This window comes from Actinia tenebrosa, unplaced genomic scaffold (genome assembly GCF_029948245.1).
Source record: "Actinia tenebrosa isolate PJP-AT-01 unplaced genomic scaffold, QUT_ActTen_1.0 PGA_scaffold7__59_contigs__length_16204524, whole genome shotgun sequence".
NCBI lineage: Eukaryota > Metazoa > Cnidaria > Anthozoa > Actiniaria > Actiniidae > Actinia > Actinia tenebrosa.
In genome coordinates this window covers 974,218-993,236 of record NW_028292584.1, presented here as the reverse complement: position 1 = coordinate 993,236, position 19,019 = coordinate 974,218, and the positions used below count along the sequence as shown (strand labels likewise).

At 36.4% G+C, this 19,019-nt stretch overlaps 1 protein-coding gene across 1 annotated transcript; it reads right to left on the bottom strand.

Annotated features, from left to right (window-relative positions):
- Position 1: 1 nt before the first annotated feature.
- LOC116303128 (BBSome complex member BBS2) lies at positions 2 to 18,813 on the bottom strand. Its single transcript, XM_089040147.1, has 18 exons — positions 18,553 to 18,813; positions 17,330 to 17,545; positions 11,264 to 11,389; positions 10,472 to 10,534; positions 9,867 to 9,944; positions 9,258 to 9,362; positions 8,426 to 8,512; positions 7,888 to 8,023; positions 7,251 to 7,390; positions 6,393 to 6,706; positions 5,938 to 5,979; positions 5,386 to 5,470; positions 4,852 to 4,983; positions 4,218 to 4,292; positions 3,237 to 3,299; positions 2,264 to 2,376; positions 1,204 to 1,352; positions 2 to 735 (listed from the first exon to the last, which is right to left on the bottom strand). Exons 1-18 carry the CDS (start codon positions 18,667 to 18,669, stop codon positions 635 to 637), a joined length of 2,142 nt encoding a protein of 713 aa, XP_088896273.1. The 5' UTR covers positions 18,670 to 18,813; the 3' UTR covers positions 2 to 634.
- Positions 18,814 to 19,019: the final 206 nt, after the last annotated feature.

The window sequence follows — 19,019 nt, the reverse complement described above, 5'->3', positions numbered from 1 at the left end:
GTTGATGTTCTATTACGTACGCTTTATAACACACCATCACTCAATGTAAATCTATTTACAGTTTTTGTGTGTGTGTGACAAATAGAGTGGTCATTAAAACCGTGAATTAGATATTAGACTAACACAGATCTTAATTCCATTGTTTTCTTTTGTGTCTATTTGACTATTACACGTTGACTAATAATTTTTAATTCACGGCCGGTTAAATGCCTTCACTCTACACAAGTATGAACAAATATAAAATACGATAATATATATTAATATCTGGTTAAATCAGTATCGGAAAATATCTACATGCTAAGAATATTTCTAATATTTACTTTTACTTGAAGGGTTTACTGCATAAGGCAATGAAAACTCAAATCCATGGCTTTTTTAACAGGCTTTCTCCCTCACATCTGAAGGAACTGCATTTCAACCGCACAGTTAAATGGATTCTTTGCAGTAGAGCTCAAATAGAAGGAAATAAGTTTCAATGGTTGGACAATTGTTCCTTAATATTGAATGGATTTTTTCCAAGCAAATTAAAATTATTTTAGAGATTGTAACTAGTGTATTTTTTTCTTCGGTTAACGTAGTATATTTGATAAGTTAAATAATAAATTAAGTTAATACAACTAGTTCATCTGTTTTTCTACAGCACCCCTGCCTTGATGATTTTAAACAGTCCATTAACATTGTTGGTTTTGATGGCTTGTCTGCAGGCAGAGATCACCTCAGCTTTGGGTTTACCGACTAGAATCAAATATAAAACACAAGTTAAAGGCCTGACAGCAAAAGATAGCTGACAGAAGCAGCCCGGCTATGGATAGCGTCAATGGTCAGTACATTAGTACGTACATGTAATATGTAGTCTGTAAAGTACTCTACTGGTCATAAAATGTAAAACGCATTGAGGCGATGTAAAATGTGCTATATAATAACTCTTCATTATAGACCTTATACCTCACGTTGCAAATGATTTCCCATTTCATACCAAGTGTAATTCCCTAGAACTTCATTTCTTTGTTTAACGGTTGCGCATGAGAAGTCACACGAATATGGGTACAACTCAAACAAAGAATCTTATTCTCAAGGAATGACACATGGTCTGAAATAGCGAAGCATTACGCCACAACAAACAATGTCTATTATTATAAGAGAAACCGCAGCGCAGAGTTAAATGTAATGATAAGAAGACCAGGACTTCGATATCATTGTTACCTCTAAGTCTTCCCGCCTTCTGTATGGCTTGATTGACAGTTTTCAAACAGGCCAGCAGTTCGGTATGATTGTTACATCTTATCTTGTAGCCGTTTATTAAATCTCTGTTTAAGTCGTACAATTCCATGTAGCCTTTACGCATGTTCTTCCTAAAAACATATTAATAGATCATTATTAACATCACTGTTATATCACCGGCACACCCATCATATACCATCACCATATTACCATCTCACCCACCACACCTAGAACCACCACCATTAACACCACCATCATATTACCATCACATACACCACACCTAGCACCACCATCATATACCACCACCACCATTAACACCACCACCATATTACCATCACACCAACCACACCTAGAACCACCATCATATACCACCACCACTAATACCACCACCACCACCACTAATACCACCACCATATTACTATCACACCCTTCACACCTACCATCACCATCATATACCACCACCACCATTAGCAACAGCACAATCACACTCACCATACACAACCAGTACAACTACCAACAACATAGTCACCCATCAACCAACTTTACAACTACCACCACTTCCATTAAAGCAGCATAACCAGGATTTTGGCTAGGAGGGTTCGAACCACCGATAGTAAACAATGTAGATTTGTGACGAGCTGACAACAAGAAAATACTGTGGAGTGGTAAAAGATTCTTCCAACTTCTTTGGCTGGTCACATGATGATCCAACTAATAATACGAATATTTACACAGGTGGATAAACACTTCAACAATATATGCTCGTATCAATGTGCGTCCTGATACTAAGGAGTTAGGGAGTTCGTAGTTGTCACTTAGGGGGTTCGATTGCGGTTTAAGGGGTGTGGAGCCCCATCCCCAGATCTACACCCTGTATTATCACTAAACACCATCATGTTTACTGTCGGCTACCATAAGTCTTATTCAGACCAACATTTCAACTATGAACATCATGAACGACATAATCACGCCCCTGATCATTTCCAATCACTCTACTGATCATTCGAATGTTTCATTCTAAGCAATTTAAAGTTTGACATACATATCAGCCATAAGCCTTGCATCCTCTGCTCGTACAACCAAACTACGAATAAGATTAGAGTGGTCCGCCATCTCAGCGGTTAGTTTCTGCCTCACGGAGTGTAACTCATCCACCTGTCATGGACAAACAACAGATTAAAATAACAAGCCGTGACTTTAGGTCTTTAGGTTACATCTAGTCAAGTGTATGTGAGTGGGAGGTAATGTATTCGAGTTATTGCCTGTAACTGCTGCTGCACAATAGGAAACGAGGTTGCCTTCGAATTACATTGCACCAAACACGTTAAAATCCCAATAGAGCAGTTTTCGTATGACTGTGATGCTTTCTAGAATTTTAATTGGCTGATTTTTTTTCCTCACGCAATGTGATTGATTTGAAAGTGCCGTGACCTTGGCGTGAACGTGTGCGAGCTGTGTTTATGCCGTGTTCTAGGTATTTGATTGGATGGAGAGTGAACTCTCGAGCAATGTGATTGGTCTGGCGTATCCCTTGCCGTGTCACATCCGTGTTCGTGAGCTTTTCACAGTCATACGAAAACTTCTCTACTCATCCCACAACAAACCCATTAAGAAATAAATCGTAAAGGGCAGAATTTGAGGGTGGCCGATGACAGGGTTTCTTTACGTCCTCAGTGGTTCTTTTAACGTCCATCTGATGTGGTTAGTGATGAAGTGTGGAGAGACGGGACAGCCATTTAAAGTGATCATCCGAGCCAAGTGAAAACCATTTGTAAATGTTATTACAAAGGCAGCACATGGTACCAACTGAACCAAACGGTAGCGGAACACACCCGCCCTTCAGCAGAAAAAAACGATGCTTTTTTATATTGTTTTCCGTTGTGTTGACGGAAAAAACTCAATTAGCCTCCCCTAAACTCAATTAGCCCCCCCCCCCCCCATAAAATTTGGGCTGGTTCCGCCCTTGGGATTAGGGACCATGACGTTGATAAATCAGTCATGTTATGAACACAAACCTTGACAAGAACAGCTCTAAGTTCCTCCATGTGTGCGGGGAAGTCAGCAGTTGCATGCAGATCCTGTTGAGATAGAATGTTGATATGTAAGAACAAAATGTCAGATACACTTAATTAGTTAATATCCTAATCACCTGAGCCGGACTCACTGTTTTCAGAGTGTTTAATTGAACTTCAGTTGTTCATGAATAGAATGAGGCTGAAGGATCTGGACTTCAATTAATCCTCCCTCAGCCTCGAAGACATTTTAAAAATCACTTACTAATACCCCTCGGTGCCTTGCTATTACTTATAGGAATCAAAGGTCCTTAAAAGTTTGCAATTCCATAACATTACAATGAAAAAAAATTACACCTTTTTTATTCATTTTGTTATTCATTTAATTTGCAATGAAATGAGGGCCAGATGTTTGATACTGTGCTTTAGATGCAGATCTATTTGAATACTTGGAAAAAGTCACCCTCACAAAACATGAGCAAAACATTATTTGTTTAATTCTTTCAGCCAACCCGAGACCTTACAACAGAGACCCTACAACAGAGACCCTACAACAGAGACCCTACAACACAGACCCTACATATACTTACTTTGCCATTTTAATGCATACACTATATTCTAAATTCGTTGTTGAGCTCAAAAAGGTTAAATTGTAGAAGCTAACACCGACATGTGTTTTGGGTTAAGAGTTAATGAAGCTAATGCATATTGAAGTTTACAGCTGTCAAATATAAATTGAAATTAACAAACGAAGCATTTTGTTACTCTTCATGCATGTGTCTGTATGAAAACACTCTCTAAACTCTAAAAAAATTTCTTCAATCTCCATTTTATAATGCCAAAGATGTTGACTACCCAGAATACCCCTCGGTCTTAGCTTATTGCCGATTTAACTTCTTGAACCCAAAACGATTTTTGAATTTGGTGTATGCAGGTCAATTATGCATTAAGTTTTTGCAAGTCAATTAGTATGTTGTTTGTTACCTCAATCCCTAAGAAATCAGCCATTGCTTGTATAATGTCTCCAGCAAGGTCCATATCATCTGTCTTAATTACCATCTGGAAAATACATGGTAACAGTCACTAGTCTGTCTCTCCTCAACTAAACCATAAATTGTTCACATCTGACTGCATTATGAAGGAGGTCAAAAGGCCATTTGTGGGCAAATTGCAGGCAACTTGTAGCATTTTTTTCTACAAGACATATTGCTAAGGGCGGATCCAGGGGAAGGGGAAGGGGGCTGAAGCTCCCCTTCAGCAGAAAACAAAACAAAACAAAACTGGAGGATTAGATGCTTTGTTTATTGTTTTCCATTGTGTTGACTGAAGAAACTCAATTAGACCCCCCCTAAACTCAATTAGCCCCCCCCCCCTAAAATTTTGGCTGGATCTGCCCTTGATTGCAATGGAAATTGTGTGTGTTACATGGTCTCTTGTAACCTGTGACTATACTGTTTCGTGAGACAAGTAATTGTTCCATGTGATACAGGCTTTCATGATCAGAATGTGATCCATGTGGGCATAATTTTTCCCATTTCAAACCAAAATTTTGGAAGGGGGAAGGGAATGACAGGGCTTTGAACTGAGAACAGTGTTCTTGTGGAACTGCTTTACTCACATCTCCATTTTGATCCATGCGTATTACCAAAGGGTTGCCAGTCCTCAAGGACAGGAACATCACGTCAAGAGAACCATTCTTTGGCTGGATTTCTTCAGTCAGAAGGAAATTCTGATTCAGCCACATTATAGTCTGGGGAAAAAATTGTAAAGGGCTTTTCTTTCAAACATTTTGGTTGGTTTAAGCTAAAAATGATATTTTTAATACTTAAAATGTGCACCTCCATTTTTTTATACAACAGTCCAGTGTCTAGTTCAATAGGGTGTAATAAATTTGTCATTCATTCATTCATTCATTCACTCATTCATCCATCCACCAATCCATCCATCCATCCATCCATCCCTCCCTCCCTCCCTCCCTCCCTCCATCCCTCCATCCCTCCATACATCCATCAATTCACCCATCCATTCCTTTATTTAAAGATTTGCTTGAGAGCAGGTGTATCTTGCTAAGTAGTATCTTGCTAGGAAGCCATTCTAGCACATTGTGCTATTACTGTAGTCAGACTATCTATAATAGTAAAGTTTGACTTACCCTGTTGACTCTCTCATTAATATGAAAGGAGACAGTAGACTGAGGCTCAGCATAACCTTCTGGACATGGGATGTATAAAGTAAACCTAACAAATAATATATGTAGTATTAACACACTTGCTGAGCTGTTGATCTGTTTACATAAAATAACAGATGGTCATTGGACAATGTCCAACCAGAATAGTAATGTTGAGCCAGAAATAGGTATGATCAAGCTAAAACTAGTTTGGCCATATTTTCTAGCCCTGTGTATAGGAAATCTGAAGGAGAACCATTTTGAACTGCATGCAGATTGGATGTGAATGTTAGTGTCCCATTTTAAACAAGCAATCATTTAATTATTCTTATTTATTTCCCACTCAAGAAGCATTGAGTCATTAAACTTTAAAATAAAATATTAAACATCTTGAAAAAGCCAAGAAATCTTTTGCAATACAAAAATCTTTGGATTTCCATTGCAATTGTGAGACGACCATCAATGATTACATTGTTAATGACGTCAAGCAAACTATGAAAATATCTTACATATTAACGCCATGTGACTGAAACTTACCTTGGAAGTTGTCGAGTTAGCTCAAAGACATGAAACTGAGAGCTGCAAAATAAAGAACCAACTGATGAAAATACCTCTTCATTGTACATTTATGGCAGCATCACTTTACTGTCAGGGGTTGCACTAGAATTGTTTTTGATTTTCTTGAAGCCCAAAAATTAACAGCTCAAATGTGTTATGGGTGCAAATCAATATTTAAGAAGCCCTTATCTCGACACAGGTGAAGAGAGTCTGGAAAGAGTACTAAACTAACATCATGATGATTTTCATGGTGGAGGAAAACCAGAGTACAGCTGTACCCAGAGAAAAACCCTTGTGACAAGGGAAAATGCAACACATCAAATGAACATGTGGTGACCGTAGAAGATGAACCATCAACCTACCCATGGAACTCACATATCCAGTGAGAGGATGGTATTGTTGCACTGTATTAGCATTATTCAAGCCTACCGCACCTTGTTTTGTTGCCAACAAATGCCTTGATGTGTAGGTCAACTGATACATCTTTAGGTGGGTAGATAGGGACGCTCATTGTGGACTTGGTATTCTGAGGTAATGGATGAACAACATGGCTTTCACCTTCAAACACTCCTTCAGCAAATATCATCACTGATCGGATGATGGTGTCATTGGTGGTTGAGATTGACAGCTCTACATGTGGTTGGACTTGCTCACTGCCTGGATTCACTAGAAGGGACGTCTGGAGTTGTGTGTTTGCTGGGATAATACCCATCTGTGATTGGTCAACGTCTGATACTCCTTTACCAACCTGAATAAACAGGAAAAATATATTATATGTATTTTTTTAAGATTCCCTTAAATATGTTCCATAAATATAATAATTAAAAATACTCAGTTTATCAATACAGGTTGTTGGTAGTATTGCAGTAATAGTGCTAGCAGAACTGCACTAATGCTCTCACCACTAGTCCTGCTTCACCACTGCAACCAGGGTTTGATTCCCAATATTGGAGTCACAGGTGAGTAGCTTGTTGTTTGTTGCTTCTCTCTGTGCTTCAAAGGTTTTCCTTCACGTTCTGTGCTGTTATCCTTCCTCCACAAAAATCAAAATTTCTAAATCCAGATTGATTTCAGCAAATGAAGAGAGCCTTGCTGTGGAAATGCCACTGCAACATTCAAGTAAATCCTAATATTTATTTATTTGTTTGTTCGTTCATTCATTAGATTGTTTGCCCGTTTGCCCGTTTGCTTGTTCATTAATTTGTTTATTTAATAACAAAAAAGCAAAGAGCTCTAAAAGGGAATGTTCACACCAACACTGGAAAGCAAAATAAATGCAATTCTTTTGTTACCTTTGAATTTTCTTCATAGTTCTTCAATTCCAGCAGCAGATTTTGTTTCCTCAGTGCAAGATCTCTCAAGGCATCTTGTTCTATGTTACAGTCCATTAGATTGCCCTTCATTTCTTGGGTTGCAGGAAGATACCCTCGAACTACAATTGAATATAAGATCATAATTTAAAGTAGTATTTATTGCTACTCAAAACACTTGGAGGCCCAAAGAAAATATAAAAGTTCTGTTATCTTAACTTAATATATATACTTGTAACAAATGAATAAAATATAAATCGATGCCATTGTGAAATTTCACTCATTTCACTACATTAACCATTCTTTTAATTATCATTCAAAGCACTCAGATACCAATGAGCACATTTCAGTAGTACATGTAGGAAAGAATACAACCCCCAAATCCATGTTGATTAAGGATGTTGACCAACAACAGCAGCTGTTAACCTATCAATATCCTGCCGAAAGCCTGGCATTACCCTACCAATATCTGCCTAAAAACCACTGACAGCCGATCTCCACCACTTTACCTACAGTACAGTACAAGTTAGAATTGCTTAGGGTGAAGTTCTCAAAGGGCAGAACAATAAACTCAAAAATTTAATTCGAAGTTTTAATATATGTGCACACAGTAAATTACCTTCTCCTTCGACAGAGCAGCATATCAGTTCTACCTTGCCATCCATTCGATAGTCTCCCTCTACAATCCCAGCGATGGCTGCTGAAAAGTTGTCCTTGAAGATAACTTCTCCTGTTCTATCACTTCTAGCATCAACCTGTTTAATGGGGAAAACATTGTAGTTTATTCAAGGTCAGATAAAGTTATCCTTGAAGATAACTTCTCCTGTTCTATCACTTCTAGCATCAACCTGTTTTATGGGGGGAAAACATTGTAGTTTATTCAAGGTCAGATTACTCAGATGCAGGTTACTAGCATGACTTTATGGCATGTTCTCATCATATCCTCAGCTTTTTGGACATGGATGAAGTGCATTATTTTATACGTCATTCATTTTTGTCATCATCATAATCACCATCACCTTCAAAATTAATATCACCATCATCATCACAATCATCATTACCATCAACATCATCACAATCATCATCACCATCATCATCAACATCATTATCATCATCACAATCATTATCATCATCATCATCATCATTTACCACCATACCTTTCCATTGGACCATCCTGTTATGAGCTCAGGTACTCCATCAGAATCTAAATCAAAACTGCTTATACTGATGGCATGGTTCTTGGACTGCAAAAAACATCAGTCACCAAATGAAACTATTCAATATTAATAAATAGAATAATAACTAGATTTTAGTTCGATCTCATTTGTATGATCCATACAAGAAACAGGGTCAACAGTTATAGAGCAACTTAAAAATGGTACACAGGGCTAAAAACAAGAAATCTCCAACAGTCAATGAGATCATTTAAAATCACCCAACAGGGATTGTGGAGAGAGAAAGGACTGGCAGTCTATAGCCCCCCCCCCCCCCCCCAATTTTTTTGGTATGCCAGGGCCGGGTTGTTCAAAGCTGGATTAGCGCTTATCCAGGATTAACTCTACAGGTCTTATTAAGAGTTACCCCAGGATTAGCACTAATAGGTCTTTGAACAACTGGGCCCAGTCTGTTATAATTTTCAATCTTAGCCCATATCTTTTCCCATGCTACTGTCATCTCTTACATTTTTCAATTTTAACCAATCTTCCCCCCTCACACCATCACTTTTAAGGGTGCTCAGTGATCCTCTTGCACCTCAAAGGTTGCTTTACAGCTATACGGCGACTAATTGAATAAATATTGTTGGGGACTGACCAGCAGGTCATTTCATGCTCAAACATAAATAAAACCGTTTTTAAATGTACTACTGTATATGAGAGGCTTGTCATTTCAGAACAATAGTTATTCAAATTCGTCACCATATTTCCACCAGGTATCAACTACTATCATAATGAGTTACATCTTACAGTTTCTGTAAAGTCTAGTACTTACCTTTATTCTCCAGTACCGGGCTGTTTTGTCATACACTCCTACTGTTCCATTAGCAAGTGCATAGCCGAACTTGGTTTCTCTTACTGGACACAATGATGTAACAGCCTGAGTGTGGGGAAAAAAAGAAAGAATTCTTTTCTGTAAAGATTAGTTAATTTTTATAACCATCAATACACAGAGTATCAAATAACTTCTCTTTATAATTCCTCCTATAACTATTATTATTTACAGATATTACAATTTTTCCTATATTTTTTTATGCATACATAATATGATTTCTTATATTCATATAAAGAACATCAAAGGAAAAAAAGAGAAGGAAAAGATATAATAATCATAAAGAAAAAAGAATTAGATAATAAAATCCTGAAGATGAAAATAAATAGTAATGTTTAATGTAAAACATGTCGTAAAATATAGTGAGAAAACTGAGTAGAGTCTGAGTACGTAGAGTCTCAGATCACAGCCAAAACAAATCTTACTTTATGCAGACCCATAATTATGAAAACCGTCCAACATGTCAAATGTCAAGTCCAAACAGATCATACATGGGAATGCATTACAAAGTATTGTCTGAATGGTCAGCTGATTGAGTACCAAGATTCCTACCTCTGTTTCTGTCATTTCTGCAATAATTTCATCCTCTTTGAACACTCTGATATCAAAGTCTTCAGATCCAACAAGCAGCTAGAAAATTAAATGAAATCATTGGTACAATAATAAATTAGACTACAGCAAATATGCACACCTTGCCTTATCCTCCACAAGGAGCGAAGAGGATGAAGAAATTAAGTACTGTAAGCACACATATGTACATTGTATCTATTTATTTATTTATTTCATTCAATATCTTAACAGGAACATCTAATTTAGCACAGGCTAGTTTAAATAGAGTCCGGTATAAAATCAATATAATTACAAAGTAAATAAACACTATATGAATTACAAGTTACATTACTACAATAAAGTTAGTACATTTTGTTCAACTATTATCTGTCATTGTCAACCCTCAGGATAAGCAGATGCTCATATTACATATTATGACTGTATCAGAAATTGTACAAGCTCTATTTTCGTTAATCCTGGGAACCATATATCTTGCCCAATGGGGTCCAGGAAGTATGGGCTATATTGTATTGCAGATATAATATTTTTATAGTCTGTTGGGCTCTACTGCTCAGTCTAATTTTAGCTAGTACACATCAAAGACATACCTCATCTTGACCATCTGAATTAAAATCACATAGAGCCAAAGAACATACATTATCACCAGTTACCTAGTAAAACGAAATTGTGGACCATAACTTACATGCATGTAACAGTTGTACGGAGAGTGGATAGCGTTATCAGATGGATAAATCCCTATCCATTTGGATAAGTTGATGCTGTTATCCATTAAATTTATCCACTGCATGAATATTATTTATCCACCAGTTAGCACTTTTCACTCTTTGTACAAACTCAGAGATCTATACTTTAAAAATACCACTCTACGTAACCAATAACTAAACTACTCTCTGAGACTAAGACTACAAGACTTCATAATGCTAAGTTGGATGATGTGTAAAGAGGGAGGATGGAACTGCCATAAATATCAAATGTGACCTGGTGTTTTTTGAACACAATAACTATTACTGTCACATATCAATATTATGTGTAGAGTTTGTTAGGTCTCCTCCTTAACGATTTAAGTGTTTTTCACCAGGATCTCTGCCCCCCTTTATTTCATGCTAAATGCTAACCTCAATCTGTGAGTTAGCTGTGCCCTGGCTTTAGTCAACCTAGAGGCTGTCTCAGCTTTGGTTGATCTGTGAAATAGTCATGCCCTGACATTGATCAACCTAAAAGTTGTTTCAGGGTTCATCTGTGAGTTAGCTCAGTGCCCTGACTAGCTAAGATCAGCCCAGAGGCTGCTTTAGAATTCTATAAAACTGAGATTTTGAAGTGGTTCAGCGCTGGTAGCTAGCTATCTAGCTTGTATCATGTACAGTATATATTAGACTTACCGTCCAGAACTCATCATTGCCATCCACATCAAATCCCTGAATAGAACAGTTACCTCCAACCAGAGCAAGTGGGTTTTCAAAGCCTCCTATCTTCCCAACCAGGATTGCATTAACACCATCAGCAACCTAAGATATTCATTGCCAATTATTGTATGTTATATTATTATACAATCAAGACATTTTTAAAAGAAATATTATCTTTGAACTTTTCATTGCCAACCCAGGTTGAACATCTTGCTAAGATCTTGTTAAGATCTTATAAGAATCTTGCAAGATCTTAAATAGGATCTTACAAGATCTTGTCCAAGATCATGCCAAGATAATGAATAAACTTGCCAAGTTCATGCATAAACTTGCCAAGATCATGTAAGATCAGGCTTGATCTTACATGATCTTATCCAAGATCATGCAAGATCAGGCCTGATCTTACATGATCTTGGCAAGTTTATGCATGAACTTGGCAAGTTTATTCATTATCTTGGCATGATCTTTCATGCTTTTGATAAGATCTTACATGATCTTGGCAATATCTTACATGATCTTTCATAGTCCTAGTAAGATCTGTCATGATCATGGCAAGATCTTACAGGAAGTTGGACAAGATCTTTCATTGTTATGGCAAGATCTTATTTAGTCATGGCAAGATCTTATAAGTTCTTGGACAAGATCTTTTATGGCCATGGCAAGATCTTACAGGATCTTGAACAAAGTCTTCTTTCATAGCCATGCCCAGATGTTACAGGCTCTTTTCAGGATATACAGGATATTTTAAAGATCTTTCAGGGTCTTCTGCAGGAGGTTATAACAAGTTCTAATGGCTTGCAAACATGATTTCTGATTTCAGATAATGATGAAACTTGTAAGGCTTTATTATAATTATGTAAACTTTATTGAAAACATATGTATCAAATACTGATAAAGTACATGAAAATTTAAAAGCTATCTTAGATTAAACTTAAATTTCATGCAAATCTCTACTGACAATATTCTATGTTCAACAATATTCCATACACATTGCTTAAATGTTTTAAACACAGGAAGAAGAAATGTTTTAAACACTTTGAAGTAATGTGTGAGTCATATTGAGCTTAACAAACAAGAAATGAAAAGTCGAAAATGCAAAATGTGAATCTTGATTAAAGCATGGTTACCACCATTTTGATTCTATTTTTAATTTGCTATTAAAACTATGATCAAATTTATCATAACTGTATAATGACAGATACAGTACAGTTTATAAAGATTTGTTACGACAATGGCTATTGAAATAGTTAATAGAAGTGACCTTCTCATTTGATAGTGAAAAATTAACTAGTAACTAACTCTTTCATTTCATAATTGAGGAATTGAGTGGATATAGCACAAAATTGAATAGAACACCCTGAATAATTGTAAGTGTACTCATTTTCCCTGACAATTTCCTGACAATTTCCAATTTGTTGCTTCTCTGAACTTCGTCTCTGTCATGATTGGCATGCAGGTGACCTCTATAACAGAAAAAAAAGAAAATTAGTTTGTTTTCTGAATGATTAGGTTATATTTCAGAAAAATATTTTTTAATTTTATTTTTGAGTTACATAAACCTTATTCATGTATCAATATTGTGAAAGGAAATGATTTCTTAAGAATTACAGTATTGCCTTAGAAAAATTGAAGCGAATGCTTCATTTTCGAATTCTTAGATTGATCTGAGTCAGCCTGTATTTCAAAGTCATGAAAATATTATTAAGGTTACTGGAGACCTTCAGGGATATGTTTCATTTGAGACTCTCTACGCAACACTTTAAATAAAACCCCATAAAACTATATATCGTTTTAAAGGTCATATAATAGAGATTCAGAAAATAATATTATTTAAAAAAGAATTTTTAATTTGAAACAATGCTGGAGCCTTAAACACAAATCGGGCACGTTCAATAGAGGTGAATTAATGGACATGGATTTAGCTCGTATAAGCCAAAAGAATTTCCCTGTGTGAATAAGCAAAAGATAAACTACAAAAGGGTGTGTGCGATTTTTGATATTTTGCTTCTTTAAAAAGTTTTTAAATTTTAAAGTTGGAACGTTGAAAAATTTCAATGCCGGTTAATGTTTTACCGCATAAAAGACGGAAAATATCAAAAATCGCTCATACCTTTTTGTATATTATCTTTTGCTTATTAACATAGTGAGGTTCTTTTGGCTATACACGCTAACGCTAATGCCATTAATTCACCTCTACGAAACGTGCCCGATTTGTGTTTAAGGCTCCAGCATTGTTTCAAATTAGAAAATCACAAAACGACCTTTTAAACGATACATAGTATTAGGGGGTCTTGTTGAACGTGTTGCGTAGAGAGAGTTTAAGACAAACATACCCCTGAAGGTCTCCAGTAACCTTGACTAAAGTACACTTATATTGCGCTGATACAAATTTACATTTTTATCTGCTCAAGTATGTTAAGGCTGGGTTTTTTATCAAATCACAAAATAGCTTATATTTTCTAATGACTCGTTAAATCTCAAACCAGTGAAAATAAAGTCTGGCCATCAAGTACTGATTAATTAGAGTTTCTGAAATTTAGCGCGGCATTCTCCAAGAGAAAATCAGATCCAACACGTGTTTTGAAGAAAAAAAATCTAAGTTAGCGCGGCATTCTCGAAGAGAAGATCATTATAGGATCCAACACTTTTGAAAGTTAGACAATGACAATGACAATCTTTTATTTAGCACCATAAATATCACACAAGATAAGTTAGGACAAAGAAATAAATTGCCATATATTTAGGTGCAGGCTAACTGGAATTAACCTATATGGGCTATACTAGGCCAGTTAGCTTTACTATCTTATTAGATTATAATAACAAGTATTTAGGTCAGTTAGCGCGGCATATCGAAGGGACGATCACACTATACGGTCCAACACTTTTGAAAGAATAAGCGCGGCATTCTCGAAGAGAAGATCATTATACGATCCAACACTTTTGAAAGAATTCTAAGTTAGCACGGCATTCTCGAATAGACGATCAGATCAGATCCAACACCTTTGAAAGAATTCTAAGTTAGCGCAGCATTTTCGAAGAGAAGATCACCGTACGATTGAGCACTTTTGAAAGAATTCCAAGTTAGCGCGGCATTCTCGAAGAGAAGATCACCGTACGATTGAGCACTTTTGAAAGAATTCCAAGCTTTTGAATTTAGCGCGACATTCTCGAAGAGAAGATCACCGTAAGATTGAGCACTTTTGAAAGAATTCCAAGTTAGCGCGGCATTCTCGAAGAGAAGATCACCGTACGATTGAGCACTTTTGAAAGAATTCCAAGCTTTTGAATTTAGCGCGGCATTCTCGAAGAGAAGATCACCGTACGATTGAACACTTTTGAAAGAATTCCAAGCTTTTGAATTTAGCGCGGCATTCTCGAAGAGAAGATCACCGTACGATTGAACACTTTTGAAAGAATTCCAAGTTAGCACGGCATTCTCGAAGAGAAGATCAGATCCAACACCTTTGAAAGAACTCTAAGTTTAATAGCGTGGCATATCGAAGGGACGATCACACTATACGGTCCAACATTTTTGAAAGAATAAGCGCGGCGTTCTCGAAGGGAAGATCAAAGTCTAAATTTCAAAGTTTGTGCGTTATTCTCATAGAGATCAATATATCGCTTTTTTAAATCGTAAAAGTTGTATCAACTATATTTTGGAATAATGGGAAGACAAAACTTACCTTTGTTCGTTTATAACTGTTCTTGAAGTCATAGTCGCGAGATAGTTTTCCGTTTTTTTCCGTTAACCTTCTTTGACGCTTGAAACTATTTGAAATACAACAAGCACGTGAGGACTCTTAATCTTTGAAAAATACACGTGACTCTGTAGACCAATGAAATTTTTCTTGTTATTTGATGCCCTTTTCTGATTGGCTCACACACGCGAAATTGTACAAAATGTTTCCTGCGATTGGGATGTGCGCGGGAAATGCCTAACACTGAACAACGATTACATAAATCGTGGAGAATCGAGAGTAAAGTTCGTGATTTTTTATTATTCAAAAATATGAAAGGCAGAGGAAGGAACAGTTTGAATTGCCCTATTTCACTATAACGTCACATCAAAACAATCTATTGTTTAAACGCCCGGGGGGGGGGGGGTACTCCCCTATATTCGCTATACGGGTACGTGCCGCCAAACAGGGTATAGAACAGGGTATATGAAATCGCGCTCGCTCTGGGACAGGGTATACGAAATCACGCTCTCTCCTCTCTGGAACAGGGTATCGATTTTCGCGCTACCGGAAAAGGTTATGGTTTTCAGTGATCTTGCTCTGGAACAGGGTATGAATTTCAGCGATTTTACTCTGGAACTGAGGGTCAGGGTTCAGAGGGCTCAGCGGCACATCCGTACCCTAAACTGGCAAGAGTACCCCCCCCCCCCCCACCCCTGGGTTTAAACGCAAAGGATCATGGTTGTCGGACGGGGTCAAATCAATGCAAATTCACCGAAAATTGTTCTAAAACCCGTATCAATCCACGAAGACAAGTAGAATAACCAGCAAATGCTCAGAATATCTTTAGTGCATATTAACACATATTATATCTGAAAACCAGGCCATTTTATATTAAACTATTTCGCTAGGAGCAAATTTTGTTGAATTTTCTATTGGATTTGGTGATTCTATCCCCCACATAAACAAGCAGTGACATCATAGTGAAATAGGGCAATTAATTAAACAGTTACTTAGGCAAAAAAGCATGAACTTGCATATTTCTGATAAAGAACTGAGCTGTTCAAGTGATGTCTTGAGCAGCTCAAGTGATTCAGACGAAGATGTTTGTGATGGCCATAAAAAGAAAGAATTGATCAGTTCAACCTACCCCGACAAAAAAATCATGATGTCTTTGAAGAAAAAGAACCCAGCAGTCAAAGGGATTCCGAAAAAGATGTTAGGGATATCGACAAAGGCAACCAACCAAGCAGTTCAAGCAATTCCGATGAAGATGACAACAAACCGAGCAGTTCAAGCAGTTCTGACGAGTATGTTTGTGATACTGCTTCACTGCACCGAAACAATATTTGCAATCATTTTGCCTTCCAATGTTGTGAATCAGATACTGAATCAGGGACTTCTACAGGCTGCAGGCCAAGTGATGAAGTCAGTTCTGATGAGCAAAGATCTTGCAAAGATAATTACAAGATTTGGAAAGATCTTGATAAGATCATACTAAGATCTTGACAAAGATCTTATTAAGATCTTGTTAAGATCATGTTAAGATCATGGCATGATCTTGGCAAGATTTTATAAGTTTATAATTTTAAAAACTCTGTTAAGAAATACAAGATCTTATCAGGATCTTGACAAGATCTTTAAAATATCTTGAAAAGATCTTGTAAAGATCTTGACAAGAATTTGATAAGATCTTTTAAACTATGGTACAAGATCTTGCAAAGATAATTACGAGATCTTGGAAAGATCTTGATAAGATCATACTAAGATCTTGACAAAGATCTTATTAAGATCTTGTTAAGATCATCACATGATCTTGGCAAGATTTTATAAGTTTATGATTTTAAAACCTCTGTTAAGAAATACCAAGAACTTATCAGGATCTTGACAAGATCTTAACAAGATCTTGCCAAGATCTTGAATACCTAAGATCTTGGATAACTTAATACAAGATCTTGCCAGATCTTCCATGATCTTGCAAGATCTTCCATGATCTTATCAAGATGCTCAACCTGGGAATTGTTGCATAAAAGATCTTCATTGCCACATAATTTTTTGGAATGAACAATGCTGCAAAATTTGTTATTTTTTGCCACACCATATCAGAAGCCCACTCTAGCTATTAGACTGACACCTTAAAGATCTGCATGAAACTTTGCATGGCTCTGTCTTATAGTAAGTACAGAAGAATAAAATTGGGGTCCTGTATCATAATATGTTAAATTACGGTGTCCAAATGCAGGTGACATAAAAAAATGTAACCCAAGATATATTCCTTGGCTTCATGTGAAATAGATTTCTATACCTTGAAACGAAATGTTTAGATATTTAAAACTAAACAGTCAAGATAACAAAGTAGACTTACATCTTTATAGAACACATCGGAATTATTCTCCACATCATAGGCCAGCAAATTAGTGGCTGTCCCAACTAAAAGGGTGTCACAGTTTGTCGTGCTCAGTTTGCCGACAGCAACAGCAGACACTTGCTGGTTGATATTCAAGATGCTCATATCATTGTCATGGTGGCTTGTTAGCCGGCCACCTTGTGCATTGCTGGTATGTGGGTTATGAATAAAAACCTTTAAAGGAATCAGTTCAAAGCAACAAAACATTAAGGTATGAATGAATAATATTATTTAGTAATGATACGAAAAGATATACCTGAATAATAATTAACAAATATAACCATAATCTATAAATGGGCTATCCAGATGTCCAGTGCACACACAAACGGACCAATCACAGTGCACTTTCAATGGCCCTAGCTCCAAGTCCTAGATTCCCAATACAAAAAAAGGGAAATAGCCAAACACCCAATTGATCTGGAATAATGACACATTAATGACAACACGGCAAAAATGAGGTGTCATGAAGCCTGCAAAGAATAAAAAACATGCCTGCCAAAAAGTTTGAATAAAAACATATAATTCTCATGAATTCTTTGTCACGGTTATCAAGCATGTATTAGCAACATTATTTCTTTCATTTGGTGGCCTGGAATCCATGATTTCAAGAGGAAAAGTGACACCTTAGTTTTGCAAATTATCTCGATTCTCATTGGCTAGCATTTTTTCTCAGATCAGATCAGCTGGACTGGCCAATAAAAGCAAGCATACAACAATTTGAAAACAATATAAAAAAGGTGCTAATTTGAAGTTCAAAAGATATTTCTCAGTGCCTATAAAGGCAAACGAATAACAGGTTTTCGGTACTTTAACAGGGTTTATTAATACTGTATAAGCACTGTTTGCTTTAAAAATTTCAAAATAACAAATTTATTTAACCTTATAGTACTGTGTGTTTTGGGCCAAATCGTTGTCTCAAGAAATTTAACAACATCACCTTGACAATTCTTTATAATTTAAAGTTTTCCCTGACTTGTGAAATTTACAATATTTAAAACAGACGTTTCTGTCTAAACAAAGACCTCCATCTCCTTGACAACTTTGTCAATTATCTGTGAAAACGTTTTCATTTGGCAAATATTACGCGTAAAGGAATGTATATTTATAATCTTTACCCATTCCTCTTCAAAATTATTTTCTCATAAGCAATAAACAGTTTATTCTAGAGGTTTTCTGCTAACCTTTCCTGCAGTTGTAGCGCCTGTCAAACACGGATGTATTCCATCATATTTTCCAATAGCTGTTGTTCTAGCGTGAACTTTTTGCCCAAGTTTTAAAGTAAAAATCGGAACCAACATCTTAATTGAATCTCAGAGACTTCCTTCGCGTTTCCTTGCTGAAAAAATGAAGATCGGAAGCGAATTTGAATTTTAAATTACATATTTTTTCAGTAGTTCAAATCACATTTTGATCTTTGATGGTTTAGTTGCTGCTTCTTGGAAACCAACAATGCGCAGTTACCTGTACGCATATGGTTTGATGGAAAACAGCTGATATTTGTAACCACAGGAAACCCACCGGGTTCGAAGCTAGGCTAATAAAAAAATCATGGACAAGTTTCTTTATCTAAAAAATCCATAGAGAAAATGATTAACTTATAATTGGATGAAAAAATATTTTTAGATAATAAAATTAGAAAAAGCTATGA

Bases quoted from the DNA above. Each gene is read 5' to 3' on its own strand.
- LOC116303128 (XM_089040147.1), bottom strand. From the start codon at position 18,669: ATGTTGGTTCCGATTTTTACTTTAAAACTTGGGCAAAAAGTTCACGCT. The intron at 8,513-9,257 runs GTAAGTACTAGA...TGTTTTTTGCAG, and splicing joins CCCGGTACTGGAGAATAAAG to TCCAAGAACCATGCCATCAG. The intron at 4,293-4,851 runs GTGAGTAAAGCA...TGTATTTTCCAG, and splicing joins GCATGGATCAAAATGGAGAT to ATGGTAATTAAGACAGATGA.